Source organism: Notolabrus celidotus, chromosome 20 (assembly GCF_009762535.1).
Source record: "Notolabrus celidotus isolate fNotCel1 chromosome 20, fNotCel1.pri, whole genome shotgun sequence".
Taxonomy (NCBI): domain Eukaryota; kingdom Metazoa; phylum Chordata; class Actinopteri; order Labriformes; family Labridae; genus Notolabrus; species Notolabrus celidotus.
This window is the reverse complement of record NC_048291.1, coordinates 2,740,804-2,765,803: the sequence shown is the minus strand read 5'-3', so window position 1 is coordinate 2,765,803 and position 25,000 is coordinate 2,740,804. Positions and strand designations below refer to the sequence as shown.

The 25,000-nt window shown below is 48.0% G+C and overlaps 2 protein-coding genes across 2 annotated transcripts in view; both read right to left on the bottom strand.

Annotated features, from left to right (window-relative positions):
* Positions 1-4,600, bottom strand: part of tnrc18 (trinucleotide repeat containing 18) — a 39,338-nt gene extending 34,738 nt beyond the window's left edge. Inside the window, exons 1-2 of the mRNA XM_034711157.1 lie at positions 4,463-4,600; positions 2,726-3,044 (exon numbers count right to left, since the gene is read on the bottom strand). Of these exons, the coding sequence (XP_034567048.1) occupies positions 2,726-2,918 (193 nt within the window). The 5' untranslated portion in view covers positions 2,919-3,044; positions 4,463-4,600. The remainder of the gene's footprint in view (positions 1-2,725; positions 3,045-4,462) is intronic.
* Positions 4,601-16,108: 11,508 nt separating this feature from the next.
* Positions 16,109-20,087, bottom strand: actb2 (actin, beta 2). Its single transcript, XM_034711156.1, has 6 exons — positions 19,956-20,087; positions 18,644-18,773; positions 18,106-18,345; positions 17,292-17,730; positions 17,028-17,209; positions 16,109-16,915 (listed from the first exon to the last, which is right to left on the bottom strand). Exons 2-6 carry the CDS (start codon positions 18,764-18,766, stop codon positions 16,772-16,774), a joined length of 1,128 nt encoding a protein of 375 aa, XP_034567047.1. The 5' UTR covers positions 18,767-18,773; positions 19,956-20,087; the 3' UTR covers positions 16,109-16,771.
* Between the last annotated feature and the right edge of the window lie 4,913 nt (positions 20,088-25,000).

Genomic DNA, 25,000 nt, shown 5'->3' with positions numbered 1-25,000 from the left:
ACACCCTAAAGTGCAGAGAGGTTGCCCGTGCAGACCAAGCAGCAACCTCCGATCTCAAACAATGAAGGGCTGATGGAGTTTGGAGGAGGTGGGATGGTGTTTGGAGGAGGTGGGATGGTGTTTGGAGGAGGTAGGGTGGTATTCTGAGGGGGTAGGGTGGTGTTTGGAGGAGGTGGGGTGGTGTTTGGAGGAGGTGGGGTGGTGTTTGGAGGAGGTGGGGTGGTGTTTGGAGGAGGTCTGGTGGTGTATGGAGGAGGTGGGATGGTGTTTGGAGGAGGTGGGGTGGTGTTTGGAGGAGGTCTGGTGGTGTTTGGAGGAGGTCTGGTGGTGTTTGGAGGAGGTCTGGTGGTGTTTGGAGGAGGTCTGGTGGTGTTTGGAGGAGGTCTGGTGGTGTTTGGAGGAGGTGGGATGGTGTTTGGAGGAGGTAGGGTGGTGTTGGAGGAGGTCTGGTGGTGTATGGAGGAGGTCTGGTGGTGTTGGAGGAGGTCTGGTGGTGTATGGAGGAGGTCTGGTGGTGTATGGAGGATGTAGGATGGTGTTTGAAGGAGGTCTGTTGTGTTTGGACGTGAGGAAACCTGTAAGGGACTACAACCCTGTGGGGGACTACAACCCTGTGAGGGACAACAACCTTGTGAGGGACAACAACCCTGTGAGGGACAACAACCCTGTGAGGGACTACAACCCTGTGAGGGACTACAACCCTGTGAGGGACTACAACCCTGTGAGGAACTACAACCCTGTGAGGGACTACAACCCTGAGGGACTACAACCCTGTGAGGGACAACAACCCTGTGAGTGACTACAACCCTGTGAGGGACTACAACCCTGTGAGGGACTACAACCCTCTGGGGGACCTCCTGTCCCCAGGTTAGTGTGTGGGCTGAATCAAACCAACCTGCTCTATAAAAGGACAGCTCACCACACACACACATGCACAGAAACACACACATGCACACACACATGCGCACACACATGCACAGAAACACACACACACACATGCACACACACATGCGCACACACATGCACAGAAACACACACACACACATGCACACACACATGCGCACACACACACACACACACACACACACACACACACACACACACAGAGAGATACACACATACACACACAGAGACACGCGCACACACACGGTTGAGAGTAAATCAAACACCTGATCACTGAATCACTTCTCTGTGTCTCCTCGGCTCCGTCACATCGACACAGTCCTCCCATCAATCAAAGCCATGCCCCCTGCTGAGAGCTGAATCCACCTCTGACAGCTTCTTCATGTGCGTGTGCGTGCGTGCTTGCGTGCGTGCGTATGTGTGTGTGTGTGGTGTGTGTTGAATTAACGCTTCATCAGAGCCCTGCCTGGGGAGCTCTGCATTACTTCACTAGACCTTTTGGTACCTCTGTGATCCAGGATGAGGAGTGCTGCACTGATCCCCCGCTCTGTGGGGTCTACCTCTAAAAAACAACACCTGGAGCTCACATACTGAAGCTCAGATCCCCAGACCCCTCAGCAGAGACAACACATACTGAAGCTCAGACCCCCCAGACCCCTCAGCAGAGAGAACACATACTGAAGCTCAGACCCCTCGGCAGAGAGAACACATACTGAAGCTCAGACCCCCAGACCCCTCAGCAGAGACAACACATACTGAAGCTCAGACCCCCAGACCCCTCAGCAGAGACAACACATACTGAAGCTCAGATCCCCCCAGACCCCTCAGCAGAGAGAACACATACTGAAGCTCAGATCCCCCCAGCAGAGAGAACACATACTGAAGCTCAGACCCCCCAGAAGAGAGAACCCATACTGAAGCTCAGATCCCCCCAGACCCCTCAGCAGAGACAACACATACTGAAGCTCAGATCCCCCCAGACCCCTCAGCAGAGAGAACACATACTGAAGCACAGACACCCCCAGACCCCTTAGCAGAGAGAACATATACTGAAGCTCAGACCCTTCACATACTGTACCTGATCCACAGGAAAACATGCCTACCAGCTTCAAACACACACACACACACACACACACACACACACACACACACACACACACACACACACACACACAGCTCTACTCTAAAGGAGGCACTGCCTCTTTAAAAGGACAAACACATGCAAACCTTCCTGCACACACACCCCCTCTCAAACCCCTCAAACCCCTCAGCAGCTCAGTAGAGAGGATGTCAATGCAGCAAAGAGCAACATCCAGGAGAGCTGCTCACACTCCAGAGACCAACACACAGCTCACACACACACACAAACAGCTCTCTCTCTCTCACACACACACACTCCACTAATTTACCCACAGGGTCAGAAGTGATCTGCCCCCCCCCCCCCCCCCAACACACTCATAAACTGCATCTGCTCCACAGCAATGACGCTGTGATGGTCCACATGTAATCGAGGCCATTGCACCTTGACCTGCAGACTGCTGCAGCAACACCCCCCAACACAGAGCTGGAGATCCTTCACACGACCTCACACACTTTACATCTGCAACTTGTGTTAACAGCCACACCTCCTCAAAGACCTAGATCTGGGTTTATCCCCCACCTGAGCCCGGAGTGATGTCCGCACTGACAGTAACTGTGCGCATTCTGGCGCAGCGCTCTCTAAGTTAATGTTTGATCCTGAGAGCAGGACCATGACATCATGCAGCAGCGGCTCGAGCACTTAATGTGGGGTGGGTGGAGGTGGTTTGGATGGAGCACTTACTGTGGTGTGGATGGAGGTTCATGGCCGATGGCAAGAATTTCCCGGAGTGGAGAGGCGGCGGATGCCCGGGTGAGGGAGGGATCCTCCCGGCTGCTGCTGCTGCTCCGAGCCGGTGAGACTCCATGGCGAGCCCCGCAAGCAGCGGAGGAGGAACATGGACAGATCGGGGAGGTCCAAAATCTCTGCCATCCATGATACTCCGAGTGGAAAGTTGGGAAGAGAAGCAGTCCGTTCGGATCGGCCCCCTGTTCCCAAACAGCTATAATAATGTCTTTAGTTTCCCAGGCGTGTCGGGCTCCTTCTCAGCCATGCTGCTGACCTACAGAATACAACAAGAAACACATCGCTTACATTCAGAGGGAGGCTGAGCAAACTGGGGAAGAGCTTGTTTTCGGATTCCTCCTGTTCCAGCGAACAGGCGGCGCAACGTGAGTGACGCAGTTTGGAAAAGCGCTTCAAAAACTCCCCGACGGACCGAAGCGGGTCCACAGGAGGCTCCTCGGACTCGATCCTGGTCTATTTGAACTGCAGTTTATAAAGCAGCTTCAACTTATTTCGATCATTTTAGGATCTTAGTGTTTCATCGGACCAGCAGCTCCACCCTCCGCGCCGCGCGCCACGGCCGCTCCGGAGCTGCGCTGCCCGGGAAGCAGGAGAGGGAGAGGGGGGCCAGCTGGTCTGCCCCGGTCCTGAAACACCCTTCAGGCCCTGAAACACCCCCCAGGCCCTGAGACAACCCATACCCTCCGATTTAACACCCTTTCTCTCTTTTCCGATCACACAGCTGTTTCAGAGACCGTAAACCAGCACCGGGGCCGAGCCTCCCTGAAAACCAATCCTCCATAAATACTGAAGGCGCATCAAATATACAACCGGGTTAAAAATACATCAGCCTGCATCATTCATCCGGGGGGAGCGCGTCCAGGCCTGCTCCAGCTGGACCTGATGGGTGCTGCCCGAGGAGGGGACTCTGAGAGACCCTGAACCGTCTCCAAACCAAGAACTCAACCTGGTTCCTAGGTCGATCAGTTATCATCCCGCTTGAAGTCTAAATACCTCATATTAATAAATATAAACACATATAAATATAAATATAAACACATATAAATATAAATATAAACACATATCAATATAAATATGTGATATATCAGGATCTCAGCTTAAAGCTGGTGGAAGATCGATTCAGCTTTCACATGATAAACAAACTCATCAAGTTACTTTATGAAGAAAAACAACAACAACAACAACAACAACAACATGAGTCCACCATGTAAACTCCTACAGATTTAAACTGATTAAAGGTTTGAGGAGTTTCATATAAAATAAAGACTTGAAATATTTAACTTTATATAAATAAGAATAAAGTGAATTTAAGGACATGAGGGTAACCTTCAGAGACTCGTGGGATCAGAGACCGAGCAGGAACACTGAAACCACAATAAACCCTGAAAGTCCTCAAACCCTGGGTCCAGGTCTCTGAGTGACCCTCCAGGTAGGTTATAGCTCCTCTCGGGTCCACGCGGCTCCGCGTTCAGCCACGTTTCAAACTTTCCACGGATCCATTACAGAAACTTTCTGCTCAGAGAGGTTTTCAGCGCGACCAGGACCCCCCAAATACCGAAAGTCCTACCAAAAACCGTCCGCGCCATTTTCCCGAGTCTGTCCCTCCGAGAGTCTAAAGACAGAAAGAAGTTTGAGAATAAAAACACGGAAAACACAAACACGCTGTCCTCTTACATCAGCCAGAGAACCTCAGAGCTCAGATAAAGTCCAGAAACCCGTCCAGGCTGCTGGGGGGGGCTGGGTAGTCCATTCCAGGCTGGTCCGGAGGTAAACTGGGGGGTCAGTGGGGGAGAGACAGACCCTGCGCGTCCGTAAACTCCTCAGTAATGAAACGCAGCATTGTTTTAAGGCCCCGCCCCCTCCCCCCGGCCCCGCCCATGAGGGCTCAGAAAGCTGCTCTCTGATTGGCTGCTCGAACTGTCCATCAAAGTCTCAGAAAACATTAAAAAAACACGCTGGCCTCGCGCCAGCACCATAAAACCAATTATGGAGCAAGAGGCTGATCCGTTTCAAGGTCCCCCCTCCCTCCAAGACCGGACTGGTCAAAACAACAAGAGGGACCATGGTGGTCGAGGGGGGGGGGGTTCATGGCGACCCCTCCCCCCATGCCCCCCCCCCCCTTCCCATTTCCACGCTACTTAAAACAGACGCTGAGGACGAGGTGTGGGGGAGAACCAGTTTACACTCTCTCAGGAGGACCTATTAAATAATCTGAGTCCTCAGACCATCAGGAGCAAAAACCACAGAATCTCAATCATCACAGGGGGACTGGAGGAGAACTAGGGGAGCTCAGAGCAGCCATACACGTGTTTACTGTCCAGGACCATAGTCCAGGACCAGGTTCCCTGATGAGCCAAAGCTATGTTTGTTTTTAAAACCCCGAACGCACCACGATCATCTGAGGCCGAGGAAAACTACCGCCATGAACGCATCACCTCATCAACTGTGTACAGGCATGTCCGCAGAGGGCTTCCGTACAACATAAAGCGAAGTACTGACAGATCATAATGATTGACCTCATAGCATATTTTACCTTTAAAGGAACAGTCTGTATATTTCAGCTTTAAAGGAACCATCCGTATATTTCAGCTTTAAAGGAACAGTCTGTATATTTCAGCTTTAAGGAACAGTCCGTATATTTCAGCTTTAAGGGAACAGTCCGTATATTTCAGCTTTAAAGGAACAGTCTGTATATTTCAGCTTTAAAGGAACAGTCCGTATATTTCAGCTTTAAAGGAACAGTATGTATATTTCAGCTTTAAAGGAACAGTCCGTATATTTCAGCTTTAAAGGAACAGTCCGTATATTTCAGCTTTAAAGGAACAGTCCGTATATTTCAGCTTTAAGGGAACAGTCCGTATATTTCAGCTTTAAAGGAACAGTCTGTATATTTCAGCTTTAAGGGAACAGTCCGTATATTTCAGCTTTAAAGGAACAGTCTGTATATTTCAGCTTTAAAGGAACAGTCTGTATATTTCAGCTTTAAAGGAACAGTCCGTATATTTCAGCTTTAAAGGAACCATCCGTATATTTTAGTTTTAAAAGAACAGTCAGTATATTTTACCTTTTAAGGAACAGTCTATATATTTTAGCTTTAAAAGCACAGTCTGTATATTTCACTTTTTAAGGAACATTCCGTTTATTTCAGCTTTAGAGGAACAGTCCGTATATTTCAGCTTTAGAGGAACAGTCCATATAGTTTACCTTAAAAGGAGGAGTGTTTAAACTCTGATATTGTCAGTCAGAGGAGGTTTTTCATGCTCTGTGATTCTGGAAAAAGACTTTGTTAACTGGCTGCACAGTGATTGCAGATCTATCAGGAGGCAGTATTTCTCTCAGTAATTAGAGCCTCTTTCCAGATTGCCCCTGCAGGCCTGAAGGGGACGCTCTCCTGCAGGTTGCTCCTGCAGGCCTGAAGGGGACGCTCTGCCGCAGGTTGCTCCTGCAGTCCTGAAGGGGACTCTGGTGGGTGTCTCCGGGTTTAATCTGGTCTGAGCTGAGACTCCCACATTTGCATCAGAAGGAAAAAGTGGCGCACTCATTCTGTTTGTTCTGAAATGCAGAGGGGGAGGGGGAGGTGTGTGTGTGTGTGTGGTGGGGGGGGGTCGACCTTTACTGTGTGAACTACAGCCTGTCACATGACCTCCTCCTCGCGCATCGTGTCTCGCTCTCGCGGTGTTTATGATTCTCTGATGTAAGCCGCGCTGCTTTACACAGTTACAAAAATGTTGATATAAAAATCTGAGGCTGTTTCAAGCTCCCCCTCCCCCCTCCTTCCCACTCTCCTCCCCCTCCTGTCACCGCTCCCAGCCCCTCCTCCTGCCAGGGGGCGGTTTCAAGGCGCCCCTCCGGTGAGATAGGAGCGTTCCTGCAAAGAGCAAACCGGAGGTGGAGAGAGCGCGAGGAGGACCGACAGGAGCCCCGCCTGAGACCTCATACCGGGGCGCATAGACGGACTCGTTGAGGGCGTCTGGTCATCGAGACACCGGGGTCTGCGGATAAAAACCGGTCTGTCGTTTATTGATCGTTTTACGCTTTCAGGGAGAACCGTCCCAGCGAGCCGAGCTGAGAGGAGAGGCCGCTCAGCGAAGCCCTCAGCCGGCTGACCTGACCGACTCGACCCGGGGAGATTAGGGGGGGCTTTGTTCTCCTCGCTCCGGGAGATACAGGAGACGCCACCTCCTCTCCTGTCTCCTCCTGCTCCTCCTATCTCCACTTGTCTCCTCCTCCTGTCCGGTGGTCTGCAGGTGAGATCCTGGGAGATGTTTCTGCTGTGCTGGATCTCAGAAGGTTCCCTGAGGTGATACAGGAGGAGGACCATCTTCAGGTCTGGTTTTAGGTCCAGCAGTAGATGTGGACTTCATTCAGTGAGGTGTGATGATCAGCTGAGTGAGGAGGTCTCTGTCTCCCCTGGTCAGAGTGTGCTGCTGAGTTCTCCACACAGACCCCACGCTCTCACTGCAGACCCCAAACTCTCACTGCAGACCCCAAATTCTCACTGCAGACCCCATGCTCTCACTGCAGATTGCAGACCCCACACTCTCACTGCAGACCCCACGCTCTAAATGCAGACCCTACGCTCTCACTGCAAACCCAACGCCCTCACTGCAAACCCAACGCCCTCACTGCAGACCCCACGTTCTCACTGCAGACCCCAGTTTCTCAATGCAGACCCAACACTCACTGCAGACCCCACGCTCTCACTGCAGATTGCAGACCCAACGTTCTAACTGCAGACCCCATGTTCTCACTGCAGATCCCATACTCTCACTGCAGACCCCACAATCTCACTGCAGACCCCATGCTATAACTGCAGACCCCACACTGTAACTGCAGACCCCATGCTCTCACCGCTGACCCCACACTCTCACTGCAGACCCCATGCTCTCACTGCAGACCCCACGCTCTCCACAGAGACCCCACATTCTCTCTGTCCAGTGCTTGGGTTTGTTGTGTCTCTGTCATTTAGAGGCTCAGCTGAATGATTGGATTTAGCCCCAGAGGGGACTGAGCATAGAGACAACATGGATTAGTTCAGCTGGGGGGTCGGTCCTCGCTGCTGAAGGCATTCATAAATAAATAAAGACGTTCTCCTGCACAAGCACCCACTCCCACTCTGACACACTGTGACTGCAGAACAAAGCCTGACTACACCTACATGTTCCTATTTTAACACATTACCCACTTTACTTATACACACACACACACACACACTGTGCAGACAGAATCACATGACAAAAACGAACACCTCACACCATCACCACAAACGTCCTCACTATGATGAGCTCTTGCAGTGTGAGAGGAACCAGGTGTAAACATCCACGTCCGACTCCAACACCCCGTTTCTTCTGATACCAGGAGCAGACCAGACCTCTCGCAGACCCCTGTAGGGACCAACTGATGAACGCAGACTGATAGAGCTACCTGGGGGGTCGGGCTGCTGATTTACGTTGTAGCTGTGATCTAACTGGCAAAGCATGATGTGGTGCAGTGACTCTCAGTCACGCCAAATCAAATCTTTACCACAGAGAAGAACCCACTCAATTGAACCTATTCTAGCAGAGCTTATCTGTATGAACACAACATGGGGCGCATCCCCCAACCCTGCCCAACAGAGGGGCTAATGTTCCCGCCCCAGAGTAACGCTCTTTGGAATACATTAGAAACCGTCAATAATGACCAGTGGAATCATTTCCAGTGTTTGCTATCATCCAGGTGTCTGTCTTGTTGTAGTGTAGTCTATCGAACAGAGGTCTAGGAATGGTTAAATGTTCATGTTAGCCGGTGAAGCTTGAAACATGCCGACACCCTTCAGAGTTCCACGTTAACTCTGACCGTGCTGATCACACCGAAGGAGAAGAAATGGGCGCTGTGTGACCCATATGGTTCTGCCCCCTGTGTCTGCAGGGTTTGTTTCAATGTTTCACAGGTTACACAATAAGCTGCTGTCCTTCCACTACATGGGAACCATTTCAGTTTATCAGGACTCAGTCACTGCTCACGAATAACATCACTAATAGTACGCAGAAGATAAATAGTCTGATCCAAATGTGCAGCACATCTGACCCCGGCAAGACCTGTAGTCAGGACACGTACTACTGTGTTAACGTGAGCTGATGTTATTATCCTCAGACTGGATAACTGCACAGAGACAAGGACACGCATGGAAGTCACAGCAAAGGGATTCCCATCTGCCACTGCTGCACACCAAGAGGGGGGTAAGGGCTGAAGAGGGGGCTGAAGAGGGAGTGAGGGACTGAAGTGGGGGGTAAGGACTGAAGAGGGGAGTGAGGGACTGAAGAGGGGAGTGAGGGACTGAAGAGGGGAGTGAGGGACTAGAGAAGGGGGTAAGGACTGAAGAGGGGAGTGAGGAACTGAAGAGGGGGGTGAGGGACTGAAGAGGGGAGTGAGGGACTAGAGAAGGGAGTAAGGACTGAAGAGGGGAGTGAGGAACTGAAGAGGGGGGTGTAAAGAGGAGGGGGATTCAACCATGTGTGCAGGGTGCTAGAGTTGTGCACTGCATGGGGAGACTATTGTTGGTGCCTTTTAAAAGCACTGTAACAGATTATAACAGCACAATGTAACAGATTATAACAGCAAACTGTAACAGATTATAACAGCACAATGTAACAGATTATAACCGCACTGTAACAGATTATAACGGCAAACTGTAACAGATTATAACAGCACAATGTAACAGATTATAACAGCAAACTGTAACAGATTATAACAGCACAATGTAACAGATTATAACAGCACTGTAACAGATTATAACGGCAAACTGTAACAGATTATAACAGCACAATGTAACAGATTATAACAGCAAACTGTAACAGATTATAACAGCACAATGTAACAGATTATAAAAGCAAACTGTAACAGATTATAACAGCACAATGTAACAGATTATAACAGCAAACTGTAACAGATTATAACAGCACAATGTAACAGATTATAACAGCACAATGTAACAGATTATAACAGCAAACTGTAACAGATTATAACAGCACAATGTAACAGATTATAAAAGCAAACTGTAACAGATTATAACAGCACAATGTAACAGATTATAACAGCACACTTTAACAGATTATAACAGCACACTGTAACAGATTATAACAGCAAACTGTAACAGATTATAACAGTTTACTGTAACAGATTATAACCGCACTGTAACAGATTATAACAGTTTACTGTAACAGATTATAACCGCACTGTAACAGATTATAACAGCAAACTGTTACAGATTATAACAGCAAACTGTTACAGATTATAACAGCACACTATAACAGATTATAACAGCACTGTAACAGATTATAACAGCAAACTGTAACAGATTATAAGAGCACAATGTAACAGATTATAACAGCACTGTAATAGATTATAACAGCACACTGTAACAGATTATAAGAGCACAATGTAACAGATTATAACAGCACACTTTAACAGATTATAACAGCACACTGTAACAGATTATAACAGCACACTGTAATAGATTATAACAGCACACTGTAACAGATTATAACAGCACACTGTAACAGATTATAACAGCACTGTAACAGATTATAACAGCAAACTGTAACAGATTATAAGAGCACAATGTAACAGATTATAACAGCACACTGTAACAGATTATAACAGCACACTGTAATAGATTATAAGAGCACAATGTAACAGATTATAACAGCACACTGTAACAGATTATAACAGTACACTTTAACAGATTATAACAGCACACTGTAACAGATTATACCAGCACACTGTAACAGATTATGACAGCACACTGTAACAGATTATAACAGCACACTGTAACAGATTATACCAGCACACTGTAACAGATTATGACAGCACACTGTAACAGATTATAACAGCACACTGTAACAGATTATAATAGCACACTGTAACAGATTATAATAGCACATTGTAACAGATTGCTCCTGAATCTAAAGATGATCATTTATTCTCTGCTGGCCTCTTTCTGCACTGCTAGCTCTCCACTTGCCTTTCACCCAGATTCTGTCCCTAACTGAGACATGTAGCACAGCGGCCCCACCTGTTGGAGGAGAAGGGGACCTGCATGGACGGCCCGGCTGATAGAGCTGCTGTTAAAGCTGCACAGATGCTGCAAAGAGAGGAACACAGGAAGTCTTATTTCTGACTAATTGTTCTCTTTCTGCTCTCTTCACAAACACCTGCAGGGCTCACACCTGCGCAGGAACGTGCACAACAACAACAACAACCCCACCGCGCTCTCTCTCTCTCTCTCTCTCTCTCTCTCTCCCTCTCTCTCTCACACACACACACACACACACACACACAACAAACACACTTGGCCAGTGAGTATTTTGCTGGCGTGGCAATAAAAGGATATCAGAGGGAAGCAGTCTCAGCAGAATCATGGGGGGTGGGGGGTGGACTGCAGAAGGGTGGAATACATTTCCACACTTGATCTGTGTGTCTGTGTGTGTGTGTGTGTGTGTGTGTGTGTGTGTGTGTGTGTGTGTGTGTGTGTGCGTGTGTGTGTGTGTGTGAACGCACTGATTTGAAGTCATATATGCGTGCATGTATGAGTCCAGCTTGCTTCATGCACACACTCTCTCTCACACACACACACACACACACACACACAAACACACACACACACACACACACACTCACACACACACGCACACGCACACACACACAGGCCTCCTGCCCCGCCCTCGTTCATCAGCAGCCCAGCATGCTGCAGGAAACTGGGACAGTGTGATGAACGGACACCGCAGGTCTATATCCGCCGTGTCACACTGAAACAGGATATGATGCATAGAACATGAGGGTGTGGCAGCTCCGTCCGCCATCCATCTCACCGTCCTCCAGCGCTGTAATATGCAGATGTCAGAGGTCTGTTTTTAGATGAGGACAGGAGGTGAAATGTGCTCGTATCAGCAGAGGATCACATTCTAGGAAGGCCGAAGTGAAACATAACGCAGCTCAGTCACTTCCACCACCATCTTTGATTTACTGCTGTGATGGATACACACTCACATACCTTCACACACACTCTCATACCTTCACACACACTCTCATACCCTCACACACATTCACACGGAGAGGCATCAGGACACTCGGCTCTCTGCACTTTGACTTGAGTCCCAGCCCGTCTCTAACATCAGAGTGCTCAGCTTGCAGACGCTGACACAGAAACCGATCCTCACATCATCCTGTTTGTGATCTCTCCCACACACCCCACAGATCCAGGGGTTTCTTTCTTCAGTTACAGTCTTTGTTTCTGATTTAAAGCTGGCTCTCTGGTGTAGTCAGAACCATCTGGAGCTGAACCCGCTCAAGACGGTAGAGATGACAGTGGACTTCAGGAGAAGCCCCCCCCCACTCCCCCCCCTCACCATCCTGAACAGCACTGTGTCTACTGTGGACTCTTTCAGGTTCCTGGGATCCACTATTTCCCGGGACCTGAGGTGGACCTCCCACATAGACACAATCAGAAAAAAGGCCCAGCAGAGGATGTACTTCCTGCGTCAGCTCAGGAAGTTCAACCTGCCCCAGGAGCTGCTGATCATGTTCTACACCTCCATCATCCAGTCTGTTCTGTGCACCTCCATCACTGTCTGGTTTGGCTCTGCAACCAAACTAGACAAACACAGACTGCAACGGACTATAAGGACTGCAGAAAAAATCATCGGTGTCGACCTGCCCCCCATCCAGGACTTGTACCGGTCCCGGGCCAGGAAACGGGCAGGTAGCATCACTGCTGACCCCTCACACCCTGGACACAAATTCTTCAAACTCCTCCCCTCCGGCAGGCGCTACAGATCACTGTGCGCCAAAACAACCCGCCATAAGAACAGCTTCTTCCCCCAGGCTGTCACTCTGATGAACACTAAACCATAACAGTGTCATACCTGTCAGATAAATACTCTCTGTAAATATACATGTAGATACACAATGCAACAATTCTCAAGCAGAATTCCATATTTCTATTTTTTGTATTATTTAACTTCTATTTTATAATGTAAAACTACCTCTGCAACTCACCACTGCACTTTATCATATTATTTTAGCCTGTACATATTAATCAAGCCTATTTGTTGTTTCTTTGTATTTATAGCTGATGTTATTGTTATTATATTTTTATTTTATTTTTTATTGTAGGTCTTATTCTTATTCCTATTCTTGTGCCTTGTACAAAGAGAGCACAGTTTACTAAAGTCAAATTCCTTGTGTGTTCAAGCATACTTGGCGAATAAAGCTGATTCTGATTCTGATTCTGATTCTGATAAAGACAAACAGGCCCAGACACCTTTTCACTGACAAACACAGAAAGCTGGATCCTGTTCTCACAGCAGTCCTTTAGTCTGTCATGTGAAAAACACAGTCCTGTAACCTGTGAGTCCGGCTGTGAAACCCTGCTGTCCTTTCCCTGCACCTCACATCATGGCCTTTACAGTAACATGGAGGCTGGTATCTGTTGGTATCAGCTGTGTGTAAAGCTGACAGACCTTTACTGCCCCCTGCTGGCGGACCTGTGCAGCTACTGTTAATTCTCTCTCAGTCATAGAAACAGTTTTTCCCTCCTCCTTCCAGAGTTTTCCCCCCCCTCAGCAGATGAACGTCCATGTTTTCCTCCTCTCTGATGAACGACCTGGCGCCTTACGATGAGGAGAGACCGTGAGGCATCACGAAGAGGAAGAAGGAGCTGCAGCAGGTTTGACAGGAACTCAGGTCTCGGGCGCCTCCTGATACTTGGTCCAGCACTCAGTCCCTGCTGGAGCTGAGAGGACTCCCTGAGCAGGTGAGGCCAGAAGAGCTGCAGAGGTCAGAGGTCAGCTGTTTGCTCTAGTTTCTGGATGAACATGTGATGCAGAGTGAGGATGAGACGTCAGTTATTGATGGAGGATGAGGATCATTAGAAACCGAGTGAGCTTGAATAAAAACAGCTTCTTTGGGAAGAATCATTAGAATAGTTTTTGATCCTTATCAAACGTCATCATAACGTCTTTCAGATGATGTTCTTTATTAAACGTGCATGAGAACATTCATATCTGTGTGGATGTTCATCATATCTCAAGCTGCAGGAAAGTCAGGACATGAGTTTGGTGTTTTGGACGTCTGTTAAATGAACAACCTTCCTCTTCTGTACGTTCTGCTGTCTTCATCATGAGGAGCTGGTTTGGCTTTTGTGTGTTAGTGTGTATGATTGTGTAAGTGTTGGACCCCAGGAAGGAGAGCCGATGTTGATCATGTAAATAAAAGCTGCGTTCCTCTGAGACTGAGACCTCGCAGGACGTTACAGAGAGAAGTCTGTTCATGGATCTGTTGGTCTCTCCGGGTCTCTCCAGGTCTAAGCCAACACCTGTTCTACCTGACTGATGAGTTTGTATTGGTCTGTCTCACACCTCATCATTGATTTAACCCTTCAGAGCGTGAGGAGGAGTCTCCTCATGAACAGGAAGGATTGATCCTGGACGTGGAGCTCTGTGGAGGAGGGAGGGTGAGCTGGGTTGTGGAGGTAGAAGGATGTCTCTGTGGTTTGCATTGAGTAGTTTTATTCAGGAGGATTTGCCTCTTTGTTTCAGGTTCATATAAAGATTAAGGACAGAGCAAGTGAAGGCCTGAGGTCAAAGGTCAATAAGTGTTAAAGTCTTAGGCAGTACGTACTGCATGCTGCGTCTGAAGGTAGTCTGTAGTCTGTAGTCTGTTGGATCTGGTCTGCAGGATGCTTGGTCAGGCGTCGAAACTGCTTCTTTAACATCACTTATTAAAAAGTGAAGAAGTGGTTTATATGGATCCAAAGTTTGACCCGTAACACAACTGGACTGGTAGAAATTCTTGACGTTTCACCTCTCCTCCGAAAGGCTTCTTCAGCTCTGACCAGACTGGGGAAGAGTGGGTGTGTCCAGGAGTCACCAAGGGTCCTAAGTGGGGTCGTTAGTCTAGTTCCTGACAGCCGTTCAGAACCTCCTGGCAGTCCTTAGCTTAGTTCCTGACAGTCGTTAAGGTGATGGGTGAGCTGGGAGTCGTTAGAGTCACATGGTCTCTCGTGTGAGTAAGGTCTTACTTGTTTTGACAGAGAATTCAAAACAGCATTGTATGTAGGAGACAGATGGTGTCTTAATCCACCATCTCTGTTAAGAGAAGGGTGTTCAAGCTTAACATAGATGGCCTCCTTGACCCCTCTTTCATACCAACTGTCTTCTCTGTCCAGGATCTGAACCTTGCTGTCCTCAGAGGAGTGTCCCTTGTCCTTATGGTGCAGATGTACGGCTGAGTCCTGGCCCGAGGACCTGACTCAGCCGTACATCTGCACCTCAAGGACAAGGGAAGCCCTTCGGAGGTGCAGGTGAAACGTCTTCAAGAATTTCTACCAGTCCAGTTGCCTTAGGGATCAAGCTTTGGATTACCATGACCTGGATGACTGAGAACCTTCACAGACATATGGTTTATATGGAGTTTAATATTCACAGCACCTAATAAGTGTTCCCTGTCATATACAGAACAAAGAAGAATGTTAGCGCTGTGCATTGTGGGAAACAGTATGTGAGGGAGACTGGTCCGCTGCAGACTGAGGCATGTTCCTGAATCAGTATCCAGATTTACTCTGTTCACAAACTACAGACTGAGAAGGTTTTTGAAACAGCCTGCTACATACTGTGTTTGAATTTAGTCTGTAGTGTGACTGCTCTGTTCAATCTGTGTTGCAGCATGCTGGGTTAGACGTCACTGGATTTCTGGTTTCAGAAAGCAGAAGTAAGCTGTCAAGCTGATAAACTGCTTTTTTAGAATCAATGATTTAAGAAGTTAGGAAGTGGTTTATATGGAATTAAATAATTTTCACGGCACCTAAAAACTGAGTTCCCCTCATCAAAATAAGAAGAGAAAAGAAAAAGCAGAACAAGCGCTGTGCATTATGGGTACAGTACACAAGGCAGTCTGGTCCAGTGTGGACTGAGACATGTTCCCCAAACAGTAGACATCTGGAGAGTTTTGGCATAATGCAGATTTTGCTCTTGTTCACTTACTACATACTGAATTTTGGCCAAATCAGTACATACTGCTAGTATAGTAGGCAGTTTCTAAAACAGCCAAAGTTTAGACTGAATCAGGAGGAGGTTTAAAAACAGGATAAACTTCAGGATGTTTGTGATTTGGTGCTTTATTAATAAAGATTTGTTGAAATGACAAACATTCTCTGCAGACCCTCCACAGAGCGAGCCCGTCCAGACTGTCTGTAAACTCAGGAGAGAAGAGTTGGTGTGTGTGTGTGTGTGTATGTGTGTGTGTGTGTGTGTGAGAGGACAAGAAGAAGGACAGAGTCAGCCGTCATGTCGGAACACATGTGCACTTTATTGGGATTGTTTAGTCAGTGTACAGGTTGGCCCCACCGGTCTGGCACCCCATGTTACCCCATCACTTCGAGACCCCTAACCCCACCACCCGGGGATGAACCTCCAACAGGGGGAAGAAGAGGTCACGATCGGGTTTGCATAACAAAAACAAAAAAATTAACAGGACCAAGAGATTTTTAAGGCTGAAAGTACAAAAAACCCCAGACATAATTTACATACAAGCGATACTACAACCATGTTTAAGTATGCGCCAACCACTGGGCAGCCTTCACAGAGGCGAATACGTGTCTGAACAATGCAGTTAACATTTGGAATCATGTGTCTGAACAATGCAGTTAACAAACATTTGGAATGACTCAAAGAAAACAAAATGTACATTTTTTAAGTCCCCAGATGCAACTGCAGAACCCTGGGGTGCTTTTTTTAAACCTAGCCAAAAACATTACTGCTCCTTCATTGTTCCAGTTTTTTTAAAATCCTGAGTCAAGCGCCAAAAATAACTGAAGCCATGCCAATGAGTTGGTCATCGAGGCTCTGCGCCTGAGTGTGTATGAGAAATGTGTGGTGTGTGTGGTTGTTTTGCACAGAGCTGAAGTTGTTGGGCGTCTGGTCGGGGAGGGGAGTAGGAACAGTCTGTTTAGAAGCATTTGCGGTGGACGATGGAGGGGCCGGACTCATCGTACTCCTGCTTGCTGATCCACATCTGCTGGAAGGTGGACAGAGAGGCCAGGATGGAGCCTCCGATCCAGACAGAGTATTTACGCTCTGGTGGGGCAATGATCTGTGGAGACAGGAGACAAGACTGGTTACTGCACTGAAGCTTTTTGAATGTAGACACCAACTAAAGCAGCAGCAGCAGCAAACACTGCACTTGGTCTGCAGCAGCAGCTCACCTTGATCTTCATGGTGGATGGGGCCAGGGCTGTGATTTCCTTCTGCATGCGGTCAGCGATGCCGGGGTACATGGTGGTACCTCCTGACAGCACGGTGTTGGCGTACAGGTCCTTACGGATGTCGACATCACACTTCATGATGCTGTTGTAGGTGGTCTCGTGGATGCCGCAGGACTCCATACCTGAAAGCAGAAACAAGATCAGGTCAGAACCCAGACTCTGGTTCAGTCAGGTCACTTTAACGTGTACCGTGTTCGAACATACCGAGGAAGGAAGGCTGGAAGAGGGCCTCTGGGCAACGGAACCTCTCATTGCCAATGGTGATGACCTGACCGTCGGGCAGCTCGTAGCTCTTCTCCAGGGAGGAGGAAGAGGCAGCGGTACCCATCTCCTGCTCGAAGTCCAGGGCAACGTAGCACAGCTTCTCCTTGATGTCACGCACGATTTCCCTCTCAGCCGTGGTGGTGAAGGAGTAGCCACGCTCTGTCAGGATCTTCATGAGGTAGTCTGTGAGGTCGCGGCCAGCCAAGTCCAGACGCAGGATGGCGTGGGGCAGGGCGTAACCCTCATAGATGGGCACTGTGTGGGTCACACCATCACCGGAGTCCATGACGATACCGGTGGTACGACCAGAAGCGTACAGGGACAGCACGGCCTGGATGGCAACGTACATGGCGGGGGTGTTGAAGGTCTCAAACATGATCTGCAGGAGGAGAGAGAGAGGTCAGTGTCTTCATCACAGCAGGAAGTCTTCAACTGGTGAGCACACTGCACTCACTACATGCATCAGAGTGAGGTCACGCTACGTTAGTGGAAACAGTGCAAAAAGTCAACATCCGTCACACGTGTGCACGTCAGGAATCAGTTAGGTGAAGATCTACTGAGATAACCAGAGAAACGCACACAGTCAGAAAGACCTGCTGACGAGAGATCATCTGAGAGAGACGTCCTGCAGGAGAGGAGGAGGAGGAGGGGGAGCAGGTAAGAGAGGAAGCTAAGGAGGTACCAGCTAACTATGAGCTAACAGGAAGTACTATGTGGCTGAGCTGGACTTTAAACATGTAGGTGGGGAGCTCACCTGGGTCATCTTCTCCCTGTTGGCTTTGGGGTTGAGGGGAGCCTCTGTGAGCAGGACAGGGTGCTCCTCAGGGGCCACTCTCAGCTCGTTGTAGAAGGTGTGATGCCAGATCTTCTCCATGTCGTCCCAGTTGGTCACAATACCGTGCTCGATGGGGTACTTCAGGGTCAGGATACCCCTCTTACTCTGGGCTTCATCTCCAACGTAGCTGTCCTTCTGGCCCATGCCCACCATCACTCCCTGCAACACAGAGACCAGGGTTACTACAGGAAGCCTGAGACTACATCAGACCACATTAGGCTACATTAGACTACATAAGAATACAAGCATTAAAATATCTAGGTCACTGTTTTTTTAAAAACTCAGTAAAGCTAATGTTAAACACCTGCAGTCATGCTAACACCTGCAGTCATGCTAACACCTGCAGTCATGCTAACACCTGCAGTCATTTTAAAAGCATCATAAAAACATCTGGACAAAGACTGGACCCCCCTCTGAGGTCAGCTGAGAGTCGTTTCTAAATGAGGGAGGGACTCACCTGATGCCTGGGGCGACCGACGATGGAGGGGAAGACAGCACGTGGGGCGTCGTCTCCGGCGAATCCGGCTTTGCACATACCGGATCCGTTATCAACAACCAGTGCGGCGATTTCATCTTCCATGGCTGAACTGGAGGAGAGAAGAGAAACAGTTACACCCTCAAGTTTCACATCCGCATCCAGTCAGCGTCCACCCCTCACCCCCTCCCCTCCCCACACACAGCTCGAGCTCTCACTTCCTCTCATCCTCTGCGGCAGTTCACCGCATGAGCCGCTAGGCGGAGCTCGCGCCCACATTCCGACCAGGCCAGACAAAAGGAAGTGGTGCTGCAGCCTGTTATTACCATATAAGGACATGTTCGCTTCTAGCAGCTCTGAGACGCGCGGCAGGAGCGACACCGCGCGGCAGGAACGACACCGCGCGCGTTAAGGAAGAGGGGACCAACGGACACGGCGGCGCGCGACCACTCCCTCTCTCCCGTTATTTCCCGTTATTTCCCAGTATACACCGACAGAGCTGTAACATCACTGCCGTTAGCCCCTCCCCTTATCACACTGCGTCACCAGCAGGTTAAAGTCTGTAATAAAAAGAGATTAATCTGCGTAATGAGTTTATGTTGACTCATGCAGGCCCTGAAGGCCACACCTTTCCTCACAGAGACAGGTGCCTGAACGGACCGTTACTCGACCCTTAATGGCGGCCGTGAAGCCTTCCCGCTCATTTGAAGCTTTATCGTCTTTAAAAGGAGGTTTCAGAGGTCCACCTGGACAGGTGTGTCCACGAGGACAAGAATGTGGATCAGATTACTTTGAGAGTTAGCATGATGTGGCTAAGCTAAAGTAGGTCACACCCCGCCGCATCGAGCACAAAGGGAGCCGGTCTACAGAGAGCCGGTCTACAGCCCCTCAGATCTTTAGACCTGCACTGCTGAGAAACGCAGGTAAGCAGACCCAGCACACCTTCACGTTACACTATACTGCAGAAAGAGGGCCAAAGAAAGACCGAAGTACAGCTTATTAATCATAAACCGGTTCAACAGAAAGCACCTGCCGGTCTGCAGGCCGTATCCGGTCTGTACTGAGCCAGAGACTATGAGAGGATCTCAGTCCGGGTTTTACTTAGATAATCAGCTTTTATCAGCAGAGTTAGACCTGGACAAAGAGCCTCGTGGTCTCCGCCATCTCTCCCATCAGACTGACCCTCTAACAGGTCCTAAAAGAGGTCCTCAAACAGGTCCTCCAGATACACTTTAAACCCTGCTCCTGGACTAACGGTGTGCTGTAGGTGTGTGTGTGTGTGTGTGGTTCTTACCTTTGGGTGGGGGGGCTTTTCGCTTTAAGGGAACCGGTTTCAGGCAAATGATATCCCGCACAAGCTGCGTGACGCGCTCAGAGTGAAGCCGTTAGCTGTGGGCGCTGCGTCTTTATACCGCGTCCGCTGCCCGGCTCGAGCCATATAAGGTAAACTTTCGGAGCTGCGCCCTCTGATTGGTCCAGCGTCATGCACCGGGGCACGTCGCGTGCACACTGCGACGCACTGGGCAGGGAGAGAGAGAGAGGACCACAGCGAGAGAGACAGGGAGAGGGAGAGAGAGAGAGGAACACAGCGAGAGAGACAGAGAGAGGGAGAGAGAGAGAGAGAGGGGGGGGGGGGGATAATAGCAGAGGGCTAGAGGAAATAAAGGGTGGATGTGGAGAGGCCTAATAATCCTAATCTCTCCACATTCTGTATTAAATACAAGCTGAGGGACGTTCACACCTTCATGTGGACGTGTCCTCCTGAACCTGCTCACTGTGACTAGACCTGAAGAAGCAGATCACACAGGACTCTTCCCTGAGAAGACTTCATATACAGAGACTGTCCCCAAACCATCTCCTCTCTCCTCTGTCCTCTGTCCCCTTACCATCTCCTCTGTCCCCTAACCATCTCCTCTCTCCTCTCTCCTCTCTCCTCTCTCCTCTCTCCTCTCTCCTCTGTTCCCTTACCATCTCCTCTGTCCCCTAACCATCTCCTCTCTCCTCTGTCCCCTTACCATCTCCTCTGTCCCCTTACCATCTCCTCTGTCCCCTTACCATCTCCTCTGTCCCCTAACCATCTCCTCTGTCCCCTAACCATCTCCTCTGTCCCCTAACCATCTCCTCCCGTCTCTCTCCTCTGTCCTCTCTCCACTGTCCCCTTACCATCTCCTCTGTCCCCTAACCAACTCCTCTGTCCTCTCTCCTCTGTCCCCTTACCATGTCCTATGTCCCCTAACCATGTACTCTGTCCTCTCTCCTCTGTCCCCTACCCATCTCCTCTGTCCCCTAACCATCTCCTCTGTCCTCTCTCCTCTGTCCTCTGTCCTCTGGAGGTGAAGTTGATGTTGTTGAAAAGCTGGTACCTCTGGGCCTACAGCCACTGCATCACTGGGTCAAAGACATGACACACATTATGCACACACACAAATACACAGGCTGGTGGAGTCTCTGTCTCTGTGTGCTGGCGGTGGTTCTGATGGTGCTCTCAGGTGCTATCTCTCAATTCAATTCGATTTGCTTTATTGGCATGAACAAAGACATGTTGTTGCCAAAGCACATTAGATTCATACATATACATTACATTTTATATACATTACATATATACATATATATATACATTACATTTGATTTACATTATATATATACATTACGTATATATTCATTACATATATACATTTCATATATACATTACATATATACTCATTATATATATATATACATTACATATATATTCATTACGCAAATATACATTACATATATACTCATTACATATATATATAACATATATATTCATTACATATATATTCATCAGATATATATACTTTACATAATTTATACACATTAATAAATAATGGTGTCACCCATACAGCATATCTATAGCAATAGTATTTCATGTGCTTTACATGGAGAATTTAAAACATAAAAACATTTTTCCAAATAGAATAAATAAAAACAGAAACAATAGATACACCCAACATACATCAAGTGTTGCTGCACATGCATCCAGTCACAACATTCATTATATCATTCATACAGAAGAGAAAATACATATGGTTTCAGTCTTCTTTTAAAAGTGGAGACAGTTGTGATGGACCTGAGATCAGCAGGCAGTTTGTTCCAAAAAAGATGGACCACAGTAACTAAACTATCTCAATGTCCTCACTTGATGCGGTATGCTCATAAAACCTTAACCTAAAATCAAATATTAAGGGTCTCTCTCTGTGTGAGCTAGTTTGAAGGCGGCCTGTCATCACAGGAGAGAGCAGCGCTTGTTAGCATAGTCAGATCTGAATGCTAACTGTGCTGCTAACTCTAGACAGTTAAAAAAGAACCAGGAGATTCAGCCTGAAGATTTACTCAGACTGGTCACACTCATGCTAACATGTTAGCCTGGATGCTAGCTCTTCATTCAGACCCTGTTAGGTCTCGGTCTTGATCAGGCCTCTCCTCTTCCCCTCCTCTTCCTCTCCTCTTCCCTCCCTGCTCTGCGTTCATGTGAGGAAGAACTCTTTGAACATCTTCCTCGTTCACACCCAGACTAACGTGTCCTGTTCTGGTTCTGTTCTGCTCCTTATTCACCGCCTTGTTATGCTTCCAATGGGCCGAGTTATTGTCAAATAAATGTGAATCTATGTGAAATAGTTCCCCTGACTGGTCACCTGACTCCTCCTCCTGGAGCATCAGGCTCAGACTTCTTTATAATGTTAAACTCTTCCTGTTAGAAAGGCTGAGCGGTTTGAAAGCCATTTAAAGCTTTAACTTCGGCCGCATGCAGAAACGTCCTCTCTTCCTCCTTCACCACTTCCTCTTCCTCTCTCTCTCTGAAGCTGCACCCATGTCTTCTCTTCCTCGTCTTCATTCATGCTGCTCAGCTGGCTTTAAATGGACATATATGGTGTATCATGATGCTCAGACAGTGACGCAGCAGCATGTTGATAGCGTGGAAAGATGGCCGTGTTGTTTGTGAACCTGCAGACTCAGCACTTTATAGTTTGGACTGAACATTTGAACAGTTCAGGTCCAGCCTTCTGATAATCATTCAGTCTGATCAACACGTCAATCAGAGGGAATAATCAGAACATGATATCAGGGCTCAGATCTCGGACAGTTGCTGTTAGAGAGGCGTAAAGGAGGGTCAAAGTTCAGCTGGGCCCTCTGACTGATTTACAGGTTTCAGCTCTGGATGTGAAGTGTTGAGGGTGAAACCTGGTCTGACTCTGATCCTCTCCTTTCTCTGATCCACAAGTGAGCGGAGAGGACGGTTTCAGCTCCATGACGCTGCAATGGTGAAATATCTGACCAGAAGGGAGTGCCTCTGAAGTTCACAGTGTGTGTGTGTGTGTGTGTGTGTGTGTGTGTGTGTCTGTGTGTGTGTGTGTGTGTGTGTGTGTGTGTGTGTGTGTGTGTGTGTCTAAGTGGTCTCTGGTTAAGTGGTTGTCAACACACTTCAGCAGGAATAACTGGCCAAGTGCTTTCAATACCATCTCGGAAAGTCTCCTCTCATGTGTCATAACAGTGTGAGTGTGTGTGTGTGTGTGATTGTGTGTGTGTGTGTGTGTGTGTATATGTGTGTGTGTATATGTGTGTATATGTGTGTGTGTGTGTGTGTGCATATGTGTGTGTATATGTGTGTATATGTGTGTGTGCGTGTGTGTATGTGTGTATATGTGTGTGTGTGTGCATATGTGTGTGTATATGTGTGTATATGTGTGTGTGCGTGTGTGTATGTGTGTGTATATGTGTGTATATGTGTGTGTGTGTATATGTGTGTGTATATGTGTGTATATGTGTGTGTGTGTATGTGTGTGTATATGTGTGTGTGTGTGTACGTGTGTTTGATGTGTATATATATATATATATGTGTGTGTGTGTGTGTGTATGTGTGTATACGTGTGTGTGTATGTGTGTGTGTATATGTGTATGTTTGTGTGTATGTGTGTATATGTGTGTTTGTGTGTGTGTGTGTGTATGTATGTGTGTATGTGTGTATGTGTGTGTAAGTGTGTGTGTGTGTGTGTGTGTGTGTGTGTGTTTTGATGCGTATATATATATATGTGTCTGTGTGTGTGTGTGTGTGTGTGTGTGTTTGATGCGTATATATATATATGTGTCTGTGTGTGTGTGTGTGTGTGTGTGTGTGTTTGATGTGTATATATATATATGTGTGTGTGTGTGTGTGTGTGTGTGTGTTTGATGTGTATATATATATATATATATGTGTCTCTGTGTGTGTGTGTGTGTGTGTGTGTGTGTGTGTGTGTGTGTGTGTGTGTGCAGTAATATCTGGACTTTGCTGCCAGGATCCTCAGTGCAGTAAATCCACCTGAAGACGTGTTTAACCCTGAGGCTGTGAGAGCGTCCTCCGGAGGTGTGTGTATAATAAAAATGAGTGAGTGTGTAAATACACTTTTAAACTAAGTGACACTTTGACAAGAGCAACAGGTGAAAGCTCAGAGTTCAGACCTGTTATTAAGAGGAGGGGAACATTAGGCAGCCTCTGAAATGACTGTCATTAAGTCTCAGAGGTCCTGACAGCACAGACACACTCCAGGACGCTAACAGCACCGACACTGTCCCCATGAGGAGCCAATCATTAACCAGAGACCACAGTGTGTGTGTGTGGGTGTGGGTGTGGGTGTGGGTGTGTGTCAAAGGTTGAAGAGAGCTGTGAATGAAACGGCACACCTCTCTGAATGCTATCTGTGATGACCTTGCAGGGTGTGTTTGAGTCATTCAGACCTCTGTTGTTAGCAAAGTTGAAATCAGGAACTCTCTTTCTTGATTGGTCAGTGATGGAGAAGTGAACCTGATGAGCACAGCAGTGATCCATGAGTTGAAGAGTTGTGAGGGTGAGGGGGACAAATGCCCTTACTGATGTATTCATCATGTTCACATGGCTGCTACTCTGGGTTCAGGTAAAGGTCTGGAATCAGGTAAAGGTCTGGAATCTGGTAAAGGTCTGCAGGAATGAAGTAAATGTCTGGAATCAGGTAAAGGTCTGGAATCAGGTAAAGGTCTACAGGAATGAGGTAAAGGTCTGGAATCAGGTACAGGTCTGGAATCAGGCACAGGTCTGGAATCAGGTAAAGAGCTGGAATCAGATACAGGTCTGGAATCAGGTACAGGTCTGGAATCAGGTACAGGTCTGCAGGAATCAGGTACAGGCCTGGAATCAGGTACAGGCCTGGAATCAGGTACAGGTCTGGAATCAGGTACAGGTCTGGAATCAGGTACAGGTCTGGAATCAGGTAAAGGTCTGGAATCACATGATGTGACGTGATGTGACGGGATGTGACGGGATGTGACGGGATGTGACGGGATGTGACGGGATGTGACGTG